Here is a 21739-nt window from a genome sequence, read left to right on the forward strand (position 1 = left end):
GTGGCTACAGCTTCGATCTGACCCCTAGCCTGGGAACCTCCATATGATGCAGGTGCAGCCCTAAAAAGACCAAAAAATAAAATAAAATAAAAATAAATAAAAAGTAGATTTTGTGAGTTACCCATGTAAATAAGGTTTCCATATGTTTGGTGATGACAAAATTTTGGATTTATTATAAAATTTAGAGAATGTCCTGCTATATAGCATAGGGAACTATATCCAGTAACTTGTGATAGAACATGATGGAGGACAATATGAGAAAAATAATGTATATATACGTATGACTGGGTCACTTTGCTGTGCAGCAGAAATTCACAGAACATTGGTGTGTTGGGTTTTTTTGTTTTGTTTTTGTTTTTGTCTTTATGTCTTTTAGGGTTGCACCCACGGCATATGGAGGTTCCCAGACTAGGGGTCAGATCAGAGCCGTAGCTGCCAGCCTACACCACAGCCACAGCAAAGCCAGATCTGAGTCGCGTCTGCGACCTACACCACAGCTCTCAGCAATGCAGGATCCTTAACCCACTGAGCGAGGCCAGGGATCAAACCTGAATCCTCATGGATGCTAGTTGGGTTTGTTAACCACTGAGCCACAACAGGAACTCCTGAACATTGTAAATCAAATATACTTTATTTTTTTTTTAAATTACAGTATCTACTTGTCCAAATCTCCTCAGGTATTGTAACTATAATTGGTTTAGATAGTCTCAAGAGGCATCCTAACAGTAGCTATAAAATTAAAATACCTTAGGAGAGTCTATGGTCAATGAAAAAACAAACTCCTCCTTTCACTAAGAATCTAGAGAAGGCGCTAATTAAGACCATTCGAAACCTGGTAAGGTTGCCAGAGGAATCAGAGTAAGTAGGATGATGTTGAAACAGGGTTTGCAACTTTTTTCCCCTGGACTATCTGAAGAGACAGAATCTAGATGGGTTCAATTCCAGCATGTGACCTTCCAATACAGAAAGTCTTACCTCTTGTTGTTTAAATGTATTCTCTTGGACTTTGCCTTTCAGTGTTTCGACATTGAGCTGCAAATCAAGCAATGTGGTGTTCAGACTTATTAATGACTTAGAGATTTCATTTATTACATTTCCATGTTCCTGAATGAAGGAAAGCAAGTTATTTAGCTGGGAAAGGACATCATTAAATCTTTGATCAGTCATTGCAGTGAAATTTTGGAAATGCTCGGATTCTACGAGATTGGCTTCATTATCTGAAAGATACTGAATTCTCTTCTCCATGTTGCTCATATGTTCTGTAACGACGTCACGAAATCTCATGTCATTTTCACTGTCATTTCCTTTTCCTGCACTAATTGAGCCAACTGCACAATTCTTCATTTCCCATTTCAGGAGATGAGCTGCATATTAAGATAAAAATAAAGAGAGAGATATTCTGTATCCTTAAATACATCCACCACTCCATTCCCTATCACTTTATCCCATCCCGCTGTAACAATCTGAACACTACATGAAATCAAGTAGTTATTTTAAATATACAAAGTGTGAGCCAAGGCAGGCATTATTGCTGAGAGGGAAAATTTTCTCACATTAGAATTTATTCCATGATAAAGTCATTCTTTCTAAATTACTGCTTAGAAGAATCTTCTGGGCCATTGCCTTTGGTTTTGACAGTAAGAGTCAACTCTACAGATTATGAAGTACATTCTGTCCTGGTGCTCAGGTGTGCTGTTAGGATAAAATGAGATAATGCTTAACAGTGTGTCTGAAGTAAGTGTGTTGACTATGTTAGTTATTATAAAGATAAATGATAATATGACAAAAACAGTATGTAGTAAGAGTAGAAGTATTAGTGTTGTCCACTGTTTAAACGCATTGTTGGCTCATCTTTCTTATCCTATCATTAAACTAGCAGAAAATTATCATTTTCAGTTTCTAGAGACCTAATTTACTGTTGCTAAAATAGGAAATTGGGCAAATGTGGTATTTTTTACTTTAAAAATATTTTATAAGACTCCTCATTACTCAATATAAAATACATATTTACAGCAGAAAATTTAGAAAAGACAAATAATAAGGAAAAATAATTTGCCATTACTCTTACCATCTGAATTAAGTGTTAACATTTTGGTATTTACATATCAAGTCTCTGTTCGCACTATTATTCATTACAGAAAGCAAGATTTTATATACAATCTGGAAACAACCTTTGAATTTTTACTCTACCATGGAGACTTGACTATTACTTAATATTGTTTTACACAAATAATTTTAATAACTACATTGTATTCTATATGAGACTCTATCAGAATTATTCAACAAAAACCCTACATTAGTTTGCTTCAATTTCTGCTAATATATTCAAGACTTTGATGAACAATTTGATTAGTAATTATTTCCTAAAGAAAAAAATTCTATTAATTAAGATATCTGGGGGCATACAGAGCTGAAGATATATATCTCCAAGTGGCCATATGGTCTCTAAACAAGCTAATTATCCCTCTGAAAGGATCTGGAGCAATATGTTTATAGTTTCAAAAAAAGAAAAGTATAAACATTACTTTTGCAGATAAAAATAATAGATAATTATACACACTGGAGTGTTAAATACCATTTTATTTCTAGTCAGTGATGATTAAGATTTTATTGTTTTTTCCTATATCCATATCTATATTATTTATATACTTAACTATATATCAGTCTCTTATTCATATTAATTTAAATCCATAAGATTTTCCATATTTGACCATTTGAGCAATAAAGAGTAACTTCATATGTTTTAAAAGTATACCTACATAAACAGCTATATCTACTGTCAGGTATTTTTTTAATAAAAATGATGTGGAAGTAGTATCAGCTTTATAGGTTTTTTGACACTTAAGTGGGATAAGACCTGAAAAACATTTAATTCCACACTGATCTCAGGGTACCTGTTATACAAATGAGAGCTTAGTGTTTGCACAGGAACAAGCTACCTGATTCTGGAATCCAGTCCTACTCTTAAACTAATAGCTGGGTTTCTCTGGGCAAGTTATTTATCTTCTTGCTTAGGTTTCCTCAAATATCTAAAAGTTAACTTTTGCAGTTGTGTTGAGGGTGAAGGAGAGGAGGCATGTAAATCTCAAAGCACAAAGATGGCCCAAATGAAAACTCTACTTAAGTTAAAGTACCTTATCCTTGAAAGACATCATCTTAGTTACAGACTCTTCACCACCTTTACTTAAAAAAGCTGTTTGATGATGGTTGCCACTATAATGGCAGCTATTATTACTTTATTTATTTATTTATTTATTCATTTATTTATTTTGCATTTTAGGGCCGCACTCACAGCATATGGAAATTCCCTGGCTAGGAGTTAATCGGAGCTTCAGCTGCTGGCCTACACCACAGCCACAGCAACACGGGATCCTAGCTGCATCTGTAACCTACACCACAGCTCACAGCAACACAGGTTCCTTTAACCCACTGAGCGAGGCTGGGGATCAAACCTGAATCCTCATGGATACCAGTCAGGCTCATTACCAACTGAGCCACAGTGGGAAATTGCAAGCTATAATTTTGTTAAGAATAAGTATTAAATTACATATGCAATTAAATCCCAATTTTTTAAAAATGCATTATATTTTCCGAGATATTTGCTTTAAAACTAACTTAACTGAATTAATAAGATATTGGACATTTTGATGTAATCCACAATAGAAGCCATATTGAGTGTGCCTTGTTTTACACTTTTAAATTTATAGATTAAAATGGACAAAATAGTATATTTCTTAGTTGGATATCACCACATTTTTTATATTAAGTATAGGGAGCAAATTTTGGATTGACAACATTCACATGTTCATCAATTCAATCATCAATTCTATGATCATCAATTCATCAATTCTATATTCATCAATTGTTAATGATTTACTTATTAAGCACTTACTATATAGGCACAGCTTGAGCAACTCTGGGAATACAAAACTGACTGGGAATGGATTATGATTTTAAAATCAGAAACTTTAACAATATTTGCAAAAATTATCTCAAAGTTGTCTGTCCCTTAAAATTTTTTCTTTTATGATGAGTACTGCTTTTTTAGGTGGCAGTTAATAATCCACATTCTGGAAGAGAACTGCTTGGATTATCAATTCTTCTCCTTTCCTTTATAAATTGTGCCCTTGAGCAAATTAATCTGTCCGTGCTACCATTTCACAATCTGTATAAATGGGATAAGCTAGTCAGTGTTTACATAATTAAACAAGCTGATACATGTGAAGTACCTAGATCTTTTCCTAGCACATAATAAATATTTGATAATTTTCAATTTTTAATTATTATTAATATGTTGGATTCAGCATCTTCATGCCTAATGTTGATAACAAAAGGGACTTAATATTTTGTAATATTAAAAAATTGGGACTAGGTTAGGTGTTCCATGACAAAGGTCGTATATCTGCTTTATTTTAGTAGGCATAGTGATCTAATTACTCAACAGTACAATTTTACTTTCACTAGAAATACTTTTTTTTTAAGGCCACACCTGTGGCATATTGAAGATCTCAGGCTAGGGGTCGAATCCGAGCTGCAGCTGCTGGTCTATACCACAGCCACAGCAACCACAGATCCGAGCCGCATCTGTGATCTACATGGCTACTCATGGCAGCACTGGATGCTTAACCAACTGAACAAGGCCAGGGATTGGTTCTTCATCCTCATAGACACTATGCTGTGTTTTTAACCTGCTGAGCCACGATGGGAACTCCTATGTACTTTTTATTTCATATGGGTAAAGCAAATCATTTTCACAGTATGAAAAGGGAAGACTTGACAAAATATTACGTGACCAAGGGTTTTTCTTCAACACTAAGTTCCACATGAATAAAGGCTACATTTTGCTGATAGACTTTCTTTCTTTTTTTTTTTTGTCTTTTGTCTTTTGTCTTTTTAAGGCATTACCCACAGCATATGGAGCTTCTCAGACTAGAGGTCGAATTGGAACTGTTGCTGCCGGCCTATGCCACAGCCACAGCAATGTGGGATCCAAGCTGCATCTGTGACCTACCACAGCTCACAGCAATGCCAGATCTTTAACCCACTGAGCAAGGCCAGGGATCAAACCCACATCCTCATGGATGCTAATTGGGTTCATTAACCACTGAGCCATGATAGGAACTCCAGATTTAAAAATACAATATTGTTTGTGTTCCCAAATCTCAAATGAAAAAAAAAATTAATCCTTACTTTAAAAAATGTTTAACTCTGTATCACAAATCACAAAGCTAAGAATATCAGAGTTTGTATTTTCATATGTTCATTTCTTTCATATGCTCATTATCAGAGAGATGGCATTTTAGAATTTTCTATTTCACATTTGAAAGAGGAAAAACTTTTATGACTTGTGCAAAGACCCACAGACAAAGTTGATATTTGATTTTACAGACCTGCTAATATCTTCTTCTACCTAAATTTTATATTATTTTGAGTCAAAGGATCTTCAGTATATCAGTGACAATTTATATACATTAATCCTAGATTAAATGTCCAGAGACATTGTTATATGTTATTATACTATGACAGTGATCTAGTAGCTTCTTTAAGAAAAGGTAATATGTGGTAGTTTATCAGGTTAAAGACACTGCATTTTCACTGCTGTGGTGTGGATCGGATCCTTGGCCCAGCAATTTTGGCATGACATGGGTGTAGCCAAAACAAACAAAAACGAAAAACAAAAATAAAAGAAAGCAAAAAAAGTAGCATGTGGAAAAATATTTTACAGTTACTAAATCATTCAGTGTATAAGACTCTTTAGAGTTTTCATGTACATTTTATTTCATATACTGATTTATATTTGCCAAAATAGAGTAATTTCTATCATTTCAGAGAAATGTTTTGTCTATTTTTGAAATTCTTTGATATCAGGTGGAGATACGTATTATATCTTAACTTCTTTATAGAAAATATTCCGATCTATAACTTGCCACTATAAATGGATTACCATTTGCTTATTATGCAAGTATGAGAGATACAGGGAAATCTGTTCAAATTCTGGTGAATTTGAGTGCTAAGGTGACTATAAGATTTGAATACTTTTAGCTTTTCATCAGTGTTAACAAGTTCCTGCTGTAGTTTTACAAAACAAAACTACTTCAGATCAATCACTGTCAACCCTAGAACAAATGTGTTGACCTGCTAGTATCTTCCAATAGCCCAGAGACTCTGAATTTAATTAGAAGCCAAAGTCTTTTTGTCCGCAGAGGCAGCTCCCAGGCCTGGTAGAAAGAAACTTCACTCCCTGGGGTTGGCTCTGCAGGCCACGTTTTTTACAAAAGTGCTGAAATTTACCCAAATTCTAAATGGCCAATAGCTAATGATCCCAAATAATGACATAACTTTCAGTTTTATGCATTTCTCACTACAGATGAGCATATACATAAACAACATATAGATAACCTCCATTCATTGGGAATTCATTGTTTAAAAACAAACACATCAGTTTATTTTACCTAGATGGCTATGGTTGGTTTGATTAGTTGAGGGTTCACTTTGTTGTGGTTGTTTTTTGTTTTTAATGGTCAAAGTAGGAGTTAACGTTTACCTATGAAAAAATATTTTTCTGTCTACCATTATGGCAACCCTATTTTGTGCTGTTGTTTATTAGCTGACCATATTTTGTTCTAAAGACCCAATTGCACTGGGAGACGGTAGAACACAGAGGTTAGGAGTCAGGAGTCATGGGTGGGAACTCCAGCTCTACCACTGAGCTGTTTCCTTTTGTGGATGATAAGGATAAGCATATGTTTGCTCAAGGGTAACTATAAGGTGTATTAAGGTCATGTGTATAGTCCAGTGCCTGAACAGAGCCAACGTTCTAAAATAGCTATTGTTACGGTTGTTGTTTTCATTGTCATTTCTTACCTAGCAAAATTCTACTAAGTAAGAAATTAGGTTGCCTCTTGTCAGAGGAGGTTTGGCCTTGTATTAGGAGCATTTTCTTGCTAAGCTGATTAGCATGCACATAAAAACACATCTTATTCCCTGCCTCTCTCTTGTTAGCATATGTCCAGATTTTTCACCACTCACAGAGAAGAGGAGAGCTACAAGGCATATCGATTCAAATGTCAATCAAAATCATCAAAAATGCTACAGAGGGGGATGACATTTACAGACTTGTTTGAGTTAACATGCAAGCCATCCACTCCTGTAAACCCTCAAGTTTATCCCCAATTCAAACCAAACTCTCCAAAAAAGTATGTGCCTGACAAACATCATGTAGAACCCAAGTAAATTGCTCCATTATTTTTTGCTTTGAAAGGATGCTATCAGATTATTTTTAGAGCTATTTTAAATAAAACCCTTAGGAAATATGTGGCCATTATTTTATAAGGTCTCCTCTCTTTGAAGACTTACAGGAAGATTTTTCTGTTCTTAGTATTTAAAGTGTTTTTCCAGAGCAACTGGCTTATTTTTATATTTTAGGCATTTTTAATGTAAATGACCACAATGGCAACTAGAATACTTACCATGAAATTTGTAATGCACCACTAGAAATATATAGGATTTATAGGATAATACTTTTGAAATGGTTTGTTTATCTTACCTCCACATATCCATATTAAATGAAAAAGTAGATTCTGCAAAGTTTATAAGCTAAAAAAAAAAAGAAAAGAAATAGCATAGGAAATTTCCATTTTCTTCTGCTCTTTCTTTTTTTTAAAAAAAAAATTTAATAACTTTGCAGAATCTACTTTTTTCTTTCAATAAATTTGAGGAACACTTTCTAATGTGAAGTTTCCCTTACAAATATCCCATATACAAAAGACTGAATGCTTCTTTTTTGTGCCTGCAATAAGTAATTCACAGGATGAGTTGTTGAGTTGCAGAAGTCTAGAGTACTGTACCTGCCAGTACTCCAATGATAGGCACCAGCACGACAAACACAAGGAGATAAAGGGCAATCAGTGCAGCTTTGAAAGACTTCATTTTCTCTTGAAGCGTTGGGCCATTTTTAGGATCTAAAACACAAAAGCCCAACCCACTATTAGAAAACATACTCTTCTTACGTGGTAGAGATAAACAATGGAATTTTTCTCAGCCACAAAAAAGAATGAAATGCCATTTTCAGCAACATGGATGGACCTTGAGTTTACACTAAGTGAAATAAGTCAGAGAGACTAATATCATGTTGTCACTTACAGGTGGAATCCAAAAAAAAAAAAAAAAGATACAAATGAACTAATTTACAAAACAGAAATAAATCCACAGACATCAAAAACAAACTCGTGGTTACCAAAGGGGAAAGGGATGTGGGGGATTAAACTAGGAGTTTGGGATTAATATATACACACTATCATATATCAAATAAATAACAGGGACCTACTATATAGCATGAGGAGCTATACTCAATATTCTATAATAACCTATAAGGGAAAAGAATATAAACAAGTATGTTACACAAATATACACATGGTGTATACCTGAAAGTAACAGAACACTGTAAATCAGTGATGTTTCGATTTTAAAAAGTTTAAAGTAAAATAAAACTTATTCTTCTTAATTAAAATTCTATAATCTCTAATTACATTGTTACTATCAAACCTATTAGAATAAAAAGGGAACAAAAAAACAGATTCTCATTTATTCAGTAGGAAGCAAAAGGGACAGTCATAGGAGAAGCCAATATAGGCATTGCTAAGAACATTTGATTTTATTATCCATTAACTAAGAATCCAGGACAAAGTTACTGTCCTCTATAAGTTGTACTTGTCTCATAACCTGTACAACTCTATAGGTTGTACTTGTCTCATAATTTACCAAGCATAAGTTGGTAAATTTTAATACTGATATCACACCAATATATATGCAACCATAAATTTTATTGTTTCACATGGGAATATATTCTGGGTGAAAATAAAATTCCTCAAGCAACTATATAATTTTTTTCAGATTTTAAGTGAGGTAAGAGAAACATTATTGCCTATGATAATTATGCAAATTCTCTTTTCTAATTCCATCTCAATTTTATATTTGGATGCCTCATGATTTGAATACAATGTAAAAATGAAAAAAATTAAATAATAAAATGATGCACATCTTGATTAAACTTTGGAATGGATCAATAAATCTCATCCTCTGGTTGTTTCAGAACATATTAATATTTTAGTACTATTTGCATAGCATAATTAGATGCTAATTATGATGTAGAAGGGAATCTTACTTGCAGAGGAAGGCATTTTTCTGATTTGGTGAATAAATCCATATTTTTTTCCTATGGACGTTGCTTTTATTATTTAATAAAAAAAAAGAAATGTCATTTTCAGGTTGTAAACCCCTAAATTAGAAGTTTAGACATTGTTTGATAATGTTCTATCAGGGACTTCATGAAAAAGGAGAAAAAAATTAAGTAAAGAAAAAATAAAATAAAGAGAAGGTGGGGAAAAGCAAAGGACAAAAAGAGAAGGAAAAACTATAGTACAAGCAAGATGGGATATTCCATCTGCCAAGCTAATTATGTTGAAATCCAGCTTGGCATATAGAATATACACATTTAGGGTAAGTCTCCAGACCATAATTCCAGACCACAGTCTCCACAGGCACCCCACCTTTCTCCCACTTACTTGGAGGAAGCAAAGCTGTCATTGAGCGAGCATCGAACTTGACAGATTCCATACAACTGTCAGTGTCCTCCGGTTGATCAGGAAAGCTATGCCACTGTTCCATACTTCTAACAAACGCATGGAAAAATACGTTAATTATACATGGAATTGCCAGGGCCCTTTAGCATAATGTTTCAAACTAAAATTTAGAATCGAAATCCAATTTTAGCAAGGGAATGGTGTCATTAACTAGTTAAAAGTATATATATCTGCGATATAGAACAACATATTACACCTATTTAGATTTTCATTTTCACATTGAAAGACAAACTTATGTGGAACCCGTACCTGTGATTGCAGGTGTGTGTTCTTTTAGAGTGAGATGTAACTTTGCTGTCTTAGCTTAAAAGATTTTTTTTCCCATGTGGCAGAAAACTGTTTAACTGGGAAAAAAAAAAAAAAAAAAAAAGAATTCCCCTTATAAGAAAAAGTAGTGCAAAAGTTGGAGTAAATATTTCCTGTGATCATTTATCAGAAGTTCCGAATAGAACAAACTATAATGAGAAATTTGGAACAAATATTTCCTGTGATCTTTTATTGGAGCTTTATGAGCCAAGTTTCCTTTTGCCAAAGCATCTATTTATACCTTTAGAAAGATAGTTTAGTCACTAGATTAGGAGCCACATGGAAAAGATAGTTTTTCATTACCTTTCTTACCCTTTACTTTCCTTTCTTTTCCCTTTTTTTTTTTTCTAATTTCTTCTTTTTCTTTCTAGTATATTTTTTCTGTCAGGGCTTCCCTCACTATATAAGTTGGCAGAATCTCAAATATGTGATTGTACCTTTTTTAAGCACAATCTATATTTTATGACACAGTCTATGTCTATGTCTCTTTAAGATGCATCAGAATCATCTGAAAGGCTTAATTTAAAACAGATTGAAATATCCACTCCCCCCCACACACATCCATCCCCTCCCCTCAAAGATTTTGATATTTAGGGTGGGGGCTAAGAGTTTGCAATTCCAACAAGTTCTTTAGTGAAGCTGCTGTTGCCAGCAGCTAAGGATCACATTTTAAGAACATTTGCCATGAAAAGAAAAGACTTTTTCTTGGAAACAGTTCAGTTCATTTGACTGATAAGTTTAGCATAGAGCCAACAGCTTCTGGTCATTATTTATCTCCTGTAATGCTGAGTTATGGATTTAGCACAGCTGAAGTTGTTAACTTTGTGCACTGGCAGCTCCAGGACACTGAACTCATCTCTCCTCCAGAAAACGAAGGACAACCATTCATATGCAAACATTCACCCTGCTCTGGGAAGAGGTATTGACAAGAAAGGATGTGACTCAAGTCCTGTCGATATATTTTTTGAAGTATTACCAAGGTGATTCTTTATTTTGCAGTCTGCAGTTTATGCATGCATCATTTGGTAAATTGGTCTTAGTTTTTTGTAAATCCCATCGATCTGGCTGTGTTTCCCTGTGTTCCTTAAATGACTCAGCTGCGGTAGAGGAAGAGGGCAGAGGGGGAAGTTACAGAACCTACATCCTCTTTTCTTAGGCAGAGGTAAAGTGAAAGAAATAAGCAAGAATCTGGGAACACTGACCATCACAGAAACTCAAAGTGTTTAATTCAGATCCAGATCCTCCTGCTGTTTTCCCTTTTTTGATTCATTCTGTCATTTGATTTGGATAAGTTTTACACTTACCATGCAAAACAAATGAACAAATAATTTTTTAAAAATGAGATGACAATAAAACTTAGCTAAATTCATTTTAAAACTGTAGTTCAAAGCAACTGGAACTGTGGCAAAATTTTTAAACTTTGAACTCAGTTTATAAAGGATGGGTCACAAAGTATGCACCCCGCTGTGTATCTAGAAATCTTTTCCTCAGTTTGCTTACTGCCCCCTTCTCCGTGTGTTTGACTATGCCTTTGGCTCTGATAGTTTCAATATTATAGCTCAATTTTCACTTAAATACAAAGGAATATTGCTTATATTACTCAATCATCTGGATAAGAATTTTTTTTTTTTTTATTTTAGGGCTGCACCCAAGGCATATGGATGTTCCCAGGCTAGAGATCAAAACAGAGGTGTAGCTGCCAGCCTATGCCACAGCCACAGCCACACCAAAGCCAGATCCAAGCCACGTCTTCAACCTACACCGAAGCTCATGGGAACACCAAATCCTTAACCCACTGATTGAGGCCAGGGATTGAACCCAGATCCACATGGATACTAGTCAGAATCACTACTGCTAAGCCATGACAGGAACTGCCTAGGTGAGAATAGCTTTGGAAAAAGAGTGAAAACTTTGAAATTGATAATTCTCTCCAGACTGTGAACTATGTAAGAGGTGAAACAATATGTTTTTGTTCAATATTGTGTTACCGGAACTTAAAACAACCTGGGATATAGAATATATTTAATAAATATTTGTCAAATGAATGATCTGATTTGTTTTGTATACGATACTGGTCTTGGGAGGTCCCATTATGGCTCAGTGGTTAACAAACCCGACCAGTTTCCATGAGGACACTGGCTCGATCCCTGGCCACGCTCAGTGGTTTAAGGATCCAGCATTGCTGTGAGTTGTGGTATAGGTTCCAGACGTGGCTCAGATCTGGTGTTGCTGTGGCTGTGTCATAGGCTGTCGGCCACAGCTCGGATTCAACCCCTGGACTGGGAACCTCCATATGCTGTGGGTGCGGCCCTAAATAGACAAAAGACAAAAAAAAAAAAGTTATTAGTCTCATATAGTTTTGCTTTTTTTTTTTTTAAAGATAGATGTTTGGAGATGGGGTGCTGCAAAAATGATGTTTGTTTCTTCTTCTTCTTCTTCTTTTTTTTATTTTTTTATTTTTTTTTCATTTTTGGCTGCATATGGAATTTCCAGCCAGGGATCAGATTAAGCCACAGCTGTGACCTACACTGCAACAGTGAAAAAGTCAGATCCTTAACCCACTGTGCCAGGCAAGGGATCATACCTGCTTCCTTGTGCCACAGTGGGAACTCGAGGGTTTGCTTATTCTCATAGAAAACTTACTGGTAAAGCTTCTGCCCATAATCCTGACTTTTTTGTACTCCACATGCGTACTCATTTGACATTTTGTTGAACATGAACCAAATCTTAGGACTGGGTGACTATGTTATGCCATCAAGACACTGTCACTTTCTCTCGCCTGTTCCTAACCAGCATTCCTTTTTATTCTGCTTATTCCAACTGGCAAGTAGTTAAGCCACATCCCATTGTATTCTCAATGAAACATTATGAGCATTTTGGTTGGGACAATTCTGTCTTGCAAAGGACTGTCTTAGTTGTATAGGAAGCTTATCACCCCTGGCTGCTACCCATTAAATGTCAACAGTGTCTCCTCATCATTACATCCCGCTTCCCCTGCAAAACTCCAAAAACTTTATCCTCACACATTGCTAAACACCCATCCCTCTCTGAGAACCACTCTTCAACCTGGATCACCATGGTGGATGATAAGTAAGGAATTTTAATTCCCTCATAGTTTCAGCAACAATACAGATTCCTCAAAGGCAAAATTAGGGTGGTGGTTAAAAAAAAAAAAAAAAAAAAAAAAAAAAAAGGTGGCTGCCAGGAGTTCCAGAAGAGGGAGGGAGGGACGCCTGGGTGCGACACACAGGATTTCAGGGACATGAAAATAGTCTACATGATACTGTAATGATGGATGGATGTCATTATACATTTGTCCAAACACACAGAATATATAGCACAGGGAACCCTAAGCTAAACTATGGGTTTTAGTTAATAATGTATAAATATTAACTCACCAGTTATAACACATAGACCATTCTAAAGCACAAAGTTAAGAGAGTTAACTGGGAAGGAACTTTCTGCTCCATTTTTCTCTGAACTTAAAATGTCCCCCAAATAAAGTCTACTTAAAAAAAAAAAAAATACAGGTTCTGAGTTCCCGCCATGGTGCAGCAGAAATAAATCCGACTAGAAACCATAGGGCTGTGGGTTTGATCTCTGGCCTCACTCAGTGGGTTAAGGATCTGGCGTTGCTGTGAGCTGTGGTGTAGGCCAGCAGCTGTAGTGCTGATTCGACCCCTAACCTGGGAACCTCCATATGCCCCAGGTGTGGCCCTAAAAAAAGACAAAAGACAAAAAAAAAAAAAAATACAGGTTCCTTAAATTATTTCATGGATATCTTTCAAATCACTCTTTGTGTGTTTAGTTTTTTAAAAATATGTATTACAGACCTATCACAACTTATGTGATTGCCTTTTTATAGAAAACTTTAACATTCTGGAATTTTAAGGAGAAAACATATAGCAAACCCAGAATAATAATACACTGATCTAATCCTGGTCTCAATAAAGCAGGATGAATGTTATTTTTATCCACATACTTGCTCAGAACCTCCACAGGTACTTTTTGTGAGTGTGAGTGTGTGTGTGTGTGTGTGTGTGTGTGTGTGTGCGCGCGCGCGCACTTTTTAGGGCTGCACTGCACTTGTGGCATATGGAAGTTCCCAGGCTAGGGGTCAAATCAGAGGTACAGCTGCTGGCCTACACTGCAGCCTCAGCCAAACCAGATCCAAGCTGCGTGTGCAAACTGCACCATAGCTCACGGCAACGTTGGATCCCTGACCCACTGAGTGAGGCCAGGGATCAAACCCACATCCTCAATGATACTAGTTGGTTTCACTTCTGCTGCACTATAATGGGAAGATCTTCCACATGTACTTTTAAATAACTTTGCACTATATAACCCGCAAGGCCTCCTTGGCTTAAAATGTTTCTTGGAAGAAAGAATCTCATTTTTTAAAATGGCTCTAGAAGGCTAGATGCTATATCATAAATACAACAACAACAACAAATAAAAGGCATGTATTGAGATAATTTAAATTAATGACTTTAAGATGGAAATATCTGTCCCTTCACGAAGGCCAGTTCAACAAATTCCTGTCCTCTGTTGTTATATCGAACACCATGCAAATCTCTAGGATTCCAAAGTCAATATGTACAGAATAGTCTCAGCCATCAGAGATCTTATGTACTAATACAGAAGATCAAAATTTTTATAGATATGCACACAAACCACAGGCATAGTCCAAAGAGAGGAGACTCATTCTTTTGGGAAAGTGTATCATCAAGGTGGGAACATAGAGAAAATGACACTTTATCAGAATTTTGAACAAGGAGCAGGCATTTGTCGTGAGACTATTCCAGGGGTGGAAAGTGTGTGAAAGGACGTGAAGGCAGGAAGAACATGGGATAAAAGCACATCAGCATCGTGGAATCAGGAGCCCTGGGCAGAGGGTCAGAAGAGGAGCCCAGAGAAGGCATGAAGCTGCAGGCTTTCTGCTTTTCAATTTCTTCCTTCATTTTTCTGATGGCTTAAATTGACCTGGCCTTCACAACCTAGCCAAAATATAACATTGAACATATACCCACACAAATGAAAAAAAAAAAAAAATCCTTTGTTTTGGTAATAGTGACCTAGGTTATATTACTAGCGATAAAAAAATACACGGTCCATTAAATAGTTTGCTTATTTCCCTTTCACCCTGAAACAGCATTCAATTTTGTTCTTCCTTATTCCTCTACATCTTTATCTTTTATGGGCTTATACAGATGATTATACATATTTTGTAGATTACTATATTTCAAATGATGATTTCTCTGGGTATATTTACTAAAACTTTGAAAAAGAAGACCCTCTAAAAAATACTGACTAGTGAATTAGGCTAAGTGACCATATCTAGGTTATAGAGGTATAGAGGACTGAAAAGGAGAACAACATTAAAATCTGGTAGGTGGAATGATGAAAGAAAAATAGTCCCCCCTTCCTATCCTTGAGTACACCATGAGTTTTCTTTGTTTTCTAGAACAATCTATAACAGGGATATATGAGTATATCATTTAAAGAAAAAAGATTAGGTTAATTATTGATGAAGCAGTCTTAAGATTGATGGCATTTTCTGTTACTACTTTCTTAGTCTCCACACTCTTTCTGACAATCTCAACTACTTCCATAGCTTGAATACTACCTACATACAGACAAAGCCAAAATATCCAGCTCAGATCTCAAGTCTCAGAATCAGACTTTTCTTTTTTTATAATATAGCCAGCTACCATGGTGTACTTTCCACATCAAGCTAACTTTTCTTTTTCTAGGATCTTTGATGTTAGCATGCCAAACATGATGTTTGATACAAGCATGTTGATGTTTGTATTATTGTAAATAATAAACATTATTATTACTATATGTTTATTACTATAATCATTCATTATTTTTTACTATTTTTCATGTAGTGAGGCATACAGGACAGCCAGGCATATGGCAATACAGTTTCAATATGCTAGTGCTAGAAAAGCATGGCAGTCCTAATCCGAGGCCAGGGTTCTATTTTAGATCACTCTCACCCAAAGACTCCTATCTCATGGCACAGCAACTCCTGACTTCCTCAAAGCCATTCCTCCCACTCTCTCCCAGTACTCATATTGCAGTTTATTTTTATCTACCCAAATGGGCATCTTTGACAATTGAGGAGCAAAACCAAGAGATAGTAAAGAGGAGGAAATGTAAAAGAATTGATGAACAGGCATCGAAACATAGCACTTTCACAAAGAAAAGGACAAAAAAATCAAACAATAGAAAATATTTTTCAGGGAAAGATAGAACCTTGAGAACAAACATTTTTAGTGGGCAAGTAAGGAAAGAATGTCAGCACTGAAAATAAGAGAGACATTTGACACTACGGTCGAGACAAGAAGTCAAAGTTAGTCAAGGTGTGCCCGGTCGTCCATAACCTGCCATGTGGAACAGGAGATGTTTGACTTGTATGGTGGAGGCAGAAGCAGATTCCTGAGAGATCAATAAGCAGTAAATGTATGAAAGTGAAAGGCCTTTAGCGTATATGGGAAATCTGGTCGTGTTCATGCTTTTCTGTTGAGAAGAGGTAACTGACAATGTACTGAGATGGTCCAGACAGCAGTATTTTTCCTTGCTTATTCCTCTTCATCTCCCAAACTATCAACACTGGAGTGTGCCTGCTCTCAGTTCTTGTCCTCTTTTCCTCTTTATTCACCCCCGTGGTGAGCTCACTAGTCTCATTGTTTTAAATACCATCTCCAAGGCTGATGGCTGTCCATATTTATCTCCTGCCCAAACCACTCCTTTCAACTCCAAATCTGGAGGTACACGCATCACTACCTGGATTTCTAATAATCCACTACCTGGGTTACCCCAAACCCAGGAATCTCCTTGACCCCACTCCTTGTCCTCCACATCCACTCTACCATCAGATCTTGTTGATTTGTTTTCCAGTCTGCCATCAGATCTATGAAGAAACTGATGGCCTCTCATCACCTACACTCCTACCAGCTTGGCTTAAGCACCATAATCTTTCTCACCAGAACTATTTCAATAGTTCCCCACCTGATCTCTCAGCTTCCTTCTTATTCTTTCCATTATTCTTATTCTTTCCATTTTATTCGCCATACAGCCTCTACAGAGTTCCTCTTTAAAAAGTAAGTCAGATCATGTCATTCTACTCAAAACCCTTGAACACCTTTCCGTCTCTTCTGCGTCCTGACTAAAAGCTCACTCACTCAGGTAGACATTTCTCCAGCATCAGATTTAAAATTGCCACCCAGCCCTTTCACTTCCTCTTCTCCTGCCTACCTTGCTTCCTCCATGCCCCACAAAACTTATTACCCTCTAACATGAAGTGTGTTCTCCTTATTTATCTATTGTCTGTCTCCTTTCACCCCAGTTAGATCCATGATTCAGGAGTTTTTATCTCTTTGGTGCAATAACCAGAGAATTCCTACCACTTAGTAAGTGTTAATCACATATATTAAGTACATTAGAAGAAATTCCATAAATAAATGAAAGATAAAATATTTTGCAAGATGATTGGATTTTATACCTGGGGTTATGCCTCAAGAAAAATTTGTATTTCACTGATATGGAAATGTAAATATCCTGCTACCCACTGGGAAATAAAAGGTTTTTCTCTGAATTGTATGTAAATAGGAAACTGAAAGAAAAAAATCTCACCCCAAAGTTCCCACTTTTGCCTGAAAGGCATTCCTTAGACTTACCAGATACTCTGAGTTCTTTTCTCTAATCACCGTCAGAATAATTTTTCAATAATGTTAGAGAACATAGACATGTGAGGTTTTGTTAGCAGCTGGTGAACAATTCATAAAAATGTGACTTGAAATGTCTTTTCCAAAGTTAGGAGGAAAAGTTACTTCACATAAAGTTACAACTTCTTACCAAATGTCAATGCACTGAAAAAGAACCATGAAATCTTTTGAGCTTGTATAATCTATTAAAAGCATGTTCTCATGAGAAGTGAAACACATCTCTGCAATATCAGCTTTTCATTAAGTGGGTAAAACGTTTACAGAGGCTACAGCAGGAAAACCCAAATGAAAGAATATCAGTGTTATTCTGTTTAGAAACATATTCTTTTTCCCTCCTGTTTTTGCTAAAAAAAAAAAATAATAATAATAATGCCATTAAAGGTAAATTGGGACAAAATTTCTATCATACCATCATTTTAATATAAGAAAAAATTTGAATGTATCCACGCTACGTAATTGATATAGTGTATATTATCATTTGGTCTTAAACATTTCCCTTAAAAATCATATCAACATTTATATATTTCAAATTAAAAATGATGGGCTATAGAGTAATTCATAACATATATGTATCTTATTTATGTAGCCATTTTCCTATAATTCTTTTAAAAATCTTTCCTTCTTCTTTGGAGGGCACTGTTGTACTAATATAGATGATAATGATGTTATAAGTATTTTCATAATTTAGCTTCCTTGTTTTAAAATGTTTCTTTAGGATAATTTACCATATGTTGAACAACCAGGTGACAGGAAAACTATCTCAAACTTCTTAGTATCTACTATTTGACTGTTTTTTAAAAGGATCATACACATGTACACAAATTCCAGTTATTTATGTCTTAAACCAAATGTACCCCTACTCAATAACAATGTTTATTTTAGAATCATTTAGATTTTAGCAAGAGTTAAATAAAACCTCAAAGTAACTTTCATTTGAAATTTTTTGGTTTTAGTTTTAGTGTGGAAAGGATATTTCCACGTAATTATTTAGTACTTATTTTTCTTCTTGAGGTTTTGTTTGCTCATACATCCCCAGGGTATCTTTCTTTATATAGATATGAAAAAACTCTTTGATGAAGTATATATTTAATGCACATTCTTTCCTATAAGACTATTTTTTTTCTTTCTTTCTTTTTTCATTTTCAAGGGCTGCACTTGCAGCATATGGAAGTTCGTGGGCTAGGGGTTGAATTAGAGCTTCAGCTAGGGATCCAATTAGAGCTGCAGCTGAGGCCTAAACCACAGCCACGGCAATCCAGATCTGAGCTATGTCTATGACCTACACCACAGCTTGTGGCAACGCCAGATCCTTAACCCACTGAGCAAGGCCAAGGATTGAACCTGTATCCTCATGGACACCAGTTGGGTTCTCAACCTGCTAAGCCACGATGGAAACTCCTCTTCTAAGACTATTTCTTATTCAGATTTATCATCAAACTCTCAGTGTTAATTTTACAGTTAAGATTTGGGGTAATAAGAACTTTGTAACCTTATTATTTAAAAACCTTACTATTTAAAAACAAAAATTTTATAGCTCCCTTCTGGCTCAGGGGGTTAAGAATCTCACATAGTATCTATGAAGATGTGGGTTTGATCCTTGGCCTCACTCAGTGGATAAGCTGTGGCATAGGTCACAGATGTGGCTTAGTTTGCTGTGTCTGTAGCAGAAGCTGGCAGGCCTGTAGCTGTAGCTCTGATTTGACCCCTAGCCTGGGAACTTCCACATACCACAGGTGTGGCTGTGAAAAATATATAAATAAACAAAACCAGATTTTTCTGTAAACAGTTAAAAATGTTCATAAACACAAAATTAATGAATCATTATTATTTTAAAATATCAATTTTTTAAAAAAATGTGAACTTTTCTTATTTTATCTTTACAACTGTTCCATGAAGTATTTTCCCCATTTGACATGTTGGGAAACCAAGATCTAAACATCTAAGTAACTAGTTAATATTGCACAAGTAAGAGCGCAGAGAAGCTGAGATCTGAAGATAGGCAGTGTCCTACCAGAATAACCACTTCTAACCATCACATTAAACACTTACAATCTCAGTTTTATGACTTTTTATCACTGTTCTCACATGGCCAATGAGAATGCTAGCCCCCATTTTATGCCGCATTAATCTTAACCATGCTTCAAGATGAACTTAAATTCTAACACCTCTATGAAGGTTTTTCTTAATAGTTCTTTCTCCCTTTGAACAAATTGTGGCCTCTCCTGTATTCCCATAGTAGTTAACTGCGGCATTTTCACAATACTTAGTGCTCCAATTATATTATATTATTCCTGTTTGCCTTAGATCATGATCTTCCTGAAGACAGAGACCATATTTTATGTTTGTATCCCTTTCCTATTTCTAGTTCAGGGAAGTGCATATAGGAGATGCCTAACCATATCTGGTATATGAGCAATAAATGTAATAACTATTATTAGGTTAAAATCAAAAGTATTATGTGAAAACTAAGAAGATGAGACCAATTAAAATATATTTAATTATATTTTGAATAAAGTCAGTAATTTTTAATAAAATATGCACAATTGAATGCCAAAAATCTTTTGCTAGTTCAACCTGCAAAATGTATAGTATATTTCAGATATATTCATGCACAGATACACATTTTTCACTCCTGGAAAACCTAACCAGAATCTCTATTTTTTTTATCATTGAAACAAATCAAATTATTAGTGATAGGATAAAATATTCTATTAGAAATTATCACTTTATATATATATATAAAATCAATAAACATAACTATATATATCACTCATCACATACACAGCACATAGAGACACACAGAGTTGAGACATATTCAATAGAAGCAATTTGGAAAAAAAACCTTAAAATAAACTTCTTTTACCTTGTGTCCTAAAAACGGCAGCACTGATTTATCCACTTCCCTCTCTTAACAAATGAAGCCTAAAACCTTTATCACATAATATTTCAGCAGGACACATGAAGAAAGGAAATGACACATTTGCATGTTGAAAATCCTTCTTAATGTATTTCAATAGCACTCTCCTTGGTGCACAAGTTTGCAAAATCTAATTTTGTCAGATAACTCATTCCTCTTCCCATCTAGGATATGACAAAAGAAAAAGAGAAGTAAAATGAAAAAGAAACAGGAGTCATTGTAATAGCGTACATAACATATGGAAGATTAATCTTTTCCTTTTTATAAGATATGTCTGCCTTCTAGAACATTCTCATTATTATTTATCTCCTATTAACCTCATTATCTTCCACTAATTCTCATGATCTCTTTCCTACTGTACAATGTTGAGGGAAAACTCAATCTTTAAGTGATCCATTTTTCTTAATCTTTTTCCCTCTATTTCTTATCTCTAGTGTCAAACATAAAACCTATGAGAAAAGGATATGGACGCCTATTAAAAATACTAATCCCATATCACTCACCTCAGCTCCGTCTCTGATGATGTTAGCATTATCTGTACATATCTTCTGAGACCCTGAAGAGGTGTTTATCCCCCTAGGAGAATAATAGAGACAAGGGGGTCCTAAGCGTGGGATCAGGGGAAAGCCATGCCCTACATCTTCTAGCTCTGTCGGAGTTTTACACTTTGCACCTATCTCATTTATTTTATCACTTTCAAGCTCCAGTAGGACACACAGAAACATACAACATTACACTAATGAGCTAATTTTTAGATCTGATTCTTTTGGGGGAAGGCGTTAGTTTATAGTCCATGGGCATTTCTTGGCACTCCAAACAGGGAGAGACCTCACTTTTTTTTTAATGAATTTTTTTTTTTTTTTTAATGGCTGCATTAAGCACATGGAAGTTCCCAGGCCAAGGACTGAATCTGAGCCACAGCTGTGGCAATGCTGACCCACTGCTCTCGGCCAGGGATGGAGTATGCATCACAGTGGGAACTCTGGGATCCCATTTTCTAAAAAAAAGATGTCCAGGAGGATCTTGCCACACCCGTAAGCACCACAGAACACTATCCCTTCGAAGACAACATGCCTACTAGAGAGAATGCAGCAACAGTACGCAGTATTTGAGAGAAAGAAAGGAGCAGGATAATGCCACCA

The 21739-nt window shown here is 35.6% G+C and overlaps 1 protein-coding gene across 10 annotated transcripts in view; it reads right to left on the minus strand.

Moving 5' to 3' along the window:
- The window catches only part of MSR1 (macrophage scavenger receptor 1), a 79845-nt gene extending 59116 nt beyond the window's left edge, over positions 1–20729 (minus strand). For 3 of the 10 annotated variants that reach the window (XR_014831771.1, XM_005672637.4, XM_021077264.2), the window contains exons 1-5: positions 20544–20729; positions 9891–9985; positions 9564–9670; positions 7848–7961; positions 976–1364 (exon numbers count right to left, since the gene is read on the minus strand). Coding sequence is in view for 8 of the 10 variants with exons in the window: in XM_005672637.4 (XP_005672694.3) it covers positions 976–1364; positions 7848–7961; positions 9564–9666 (606 nt within the window). In the remaining 2 variants the exon portion in view is untranslated. 10 annotated transcript variants of the gene reach the window in all.
- Between the last annotated feature and the right edge of the window lie 1010 nt (positions 20730–21739).

This window comes from Sus scrofa, chromosome 17 (assembly GCF_054392235.1).
Source record: "Sus scrofa isolate SSC_HxYL_T2T_F1_AM1 chromosome 17, Sscrofa_HxYL_maternal_Yorkshire_Landrace_v2.0, whole genome shotgun sequence".
NCBI lineage: Eukaryota > Metazoa > Chordata > Mammalia > Artiodactyla > Suidae > Sus > Sus scrofa.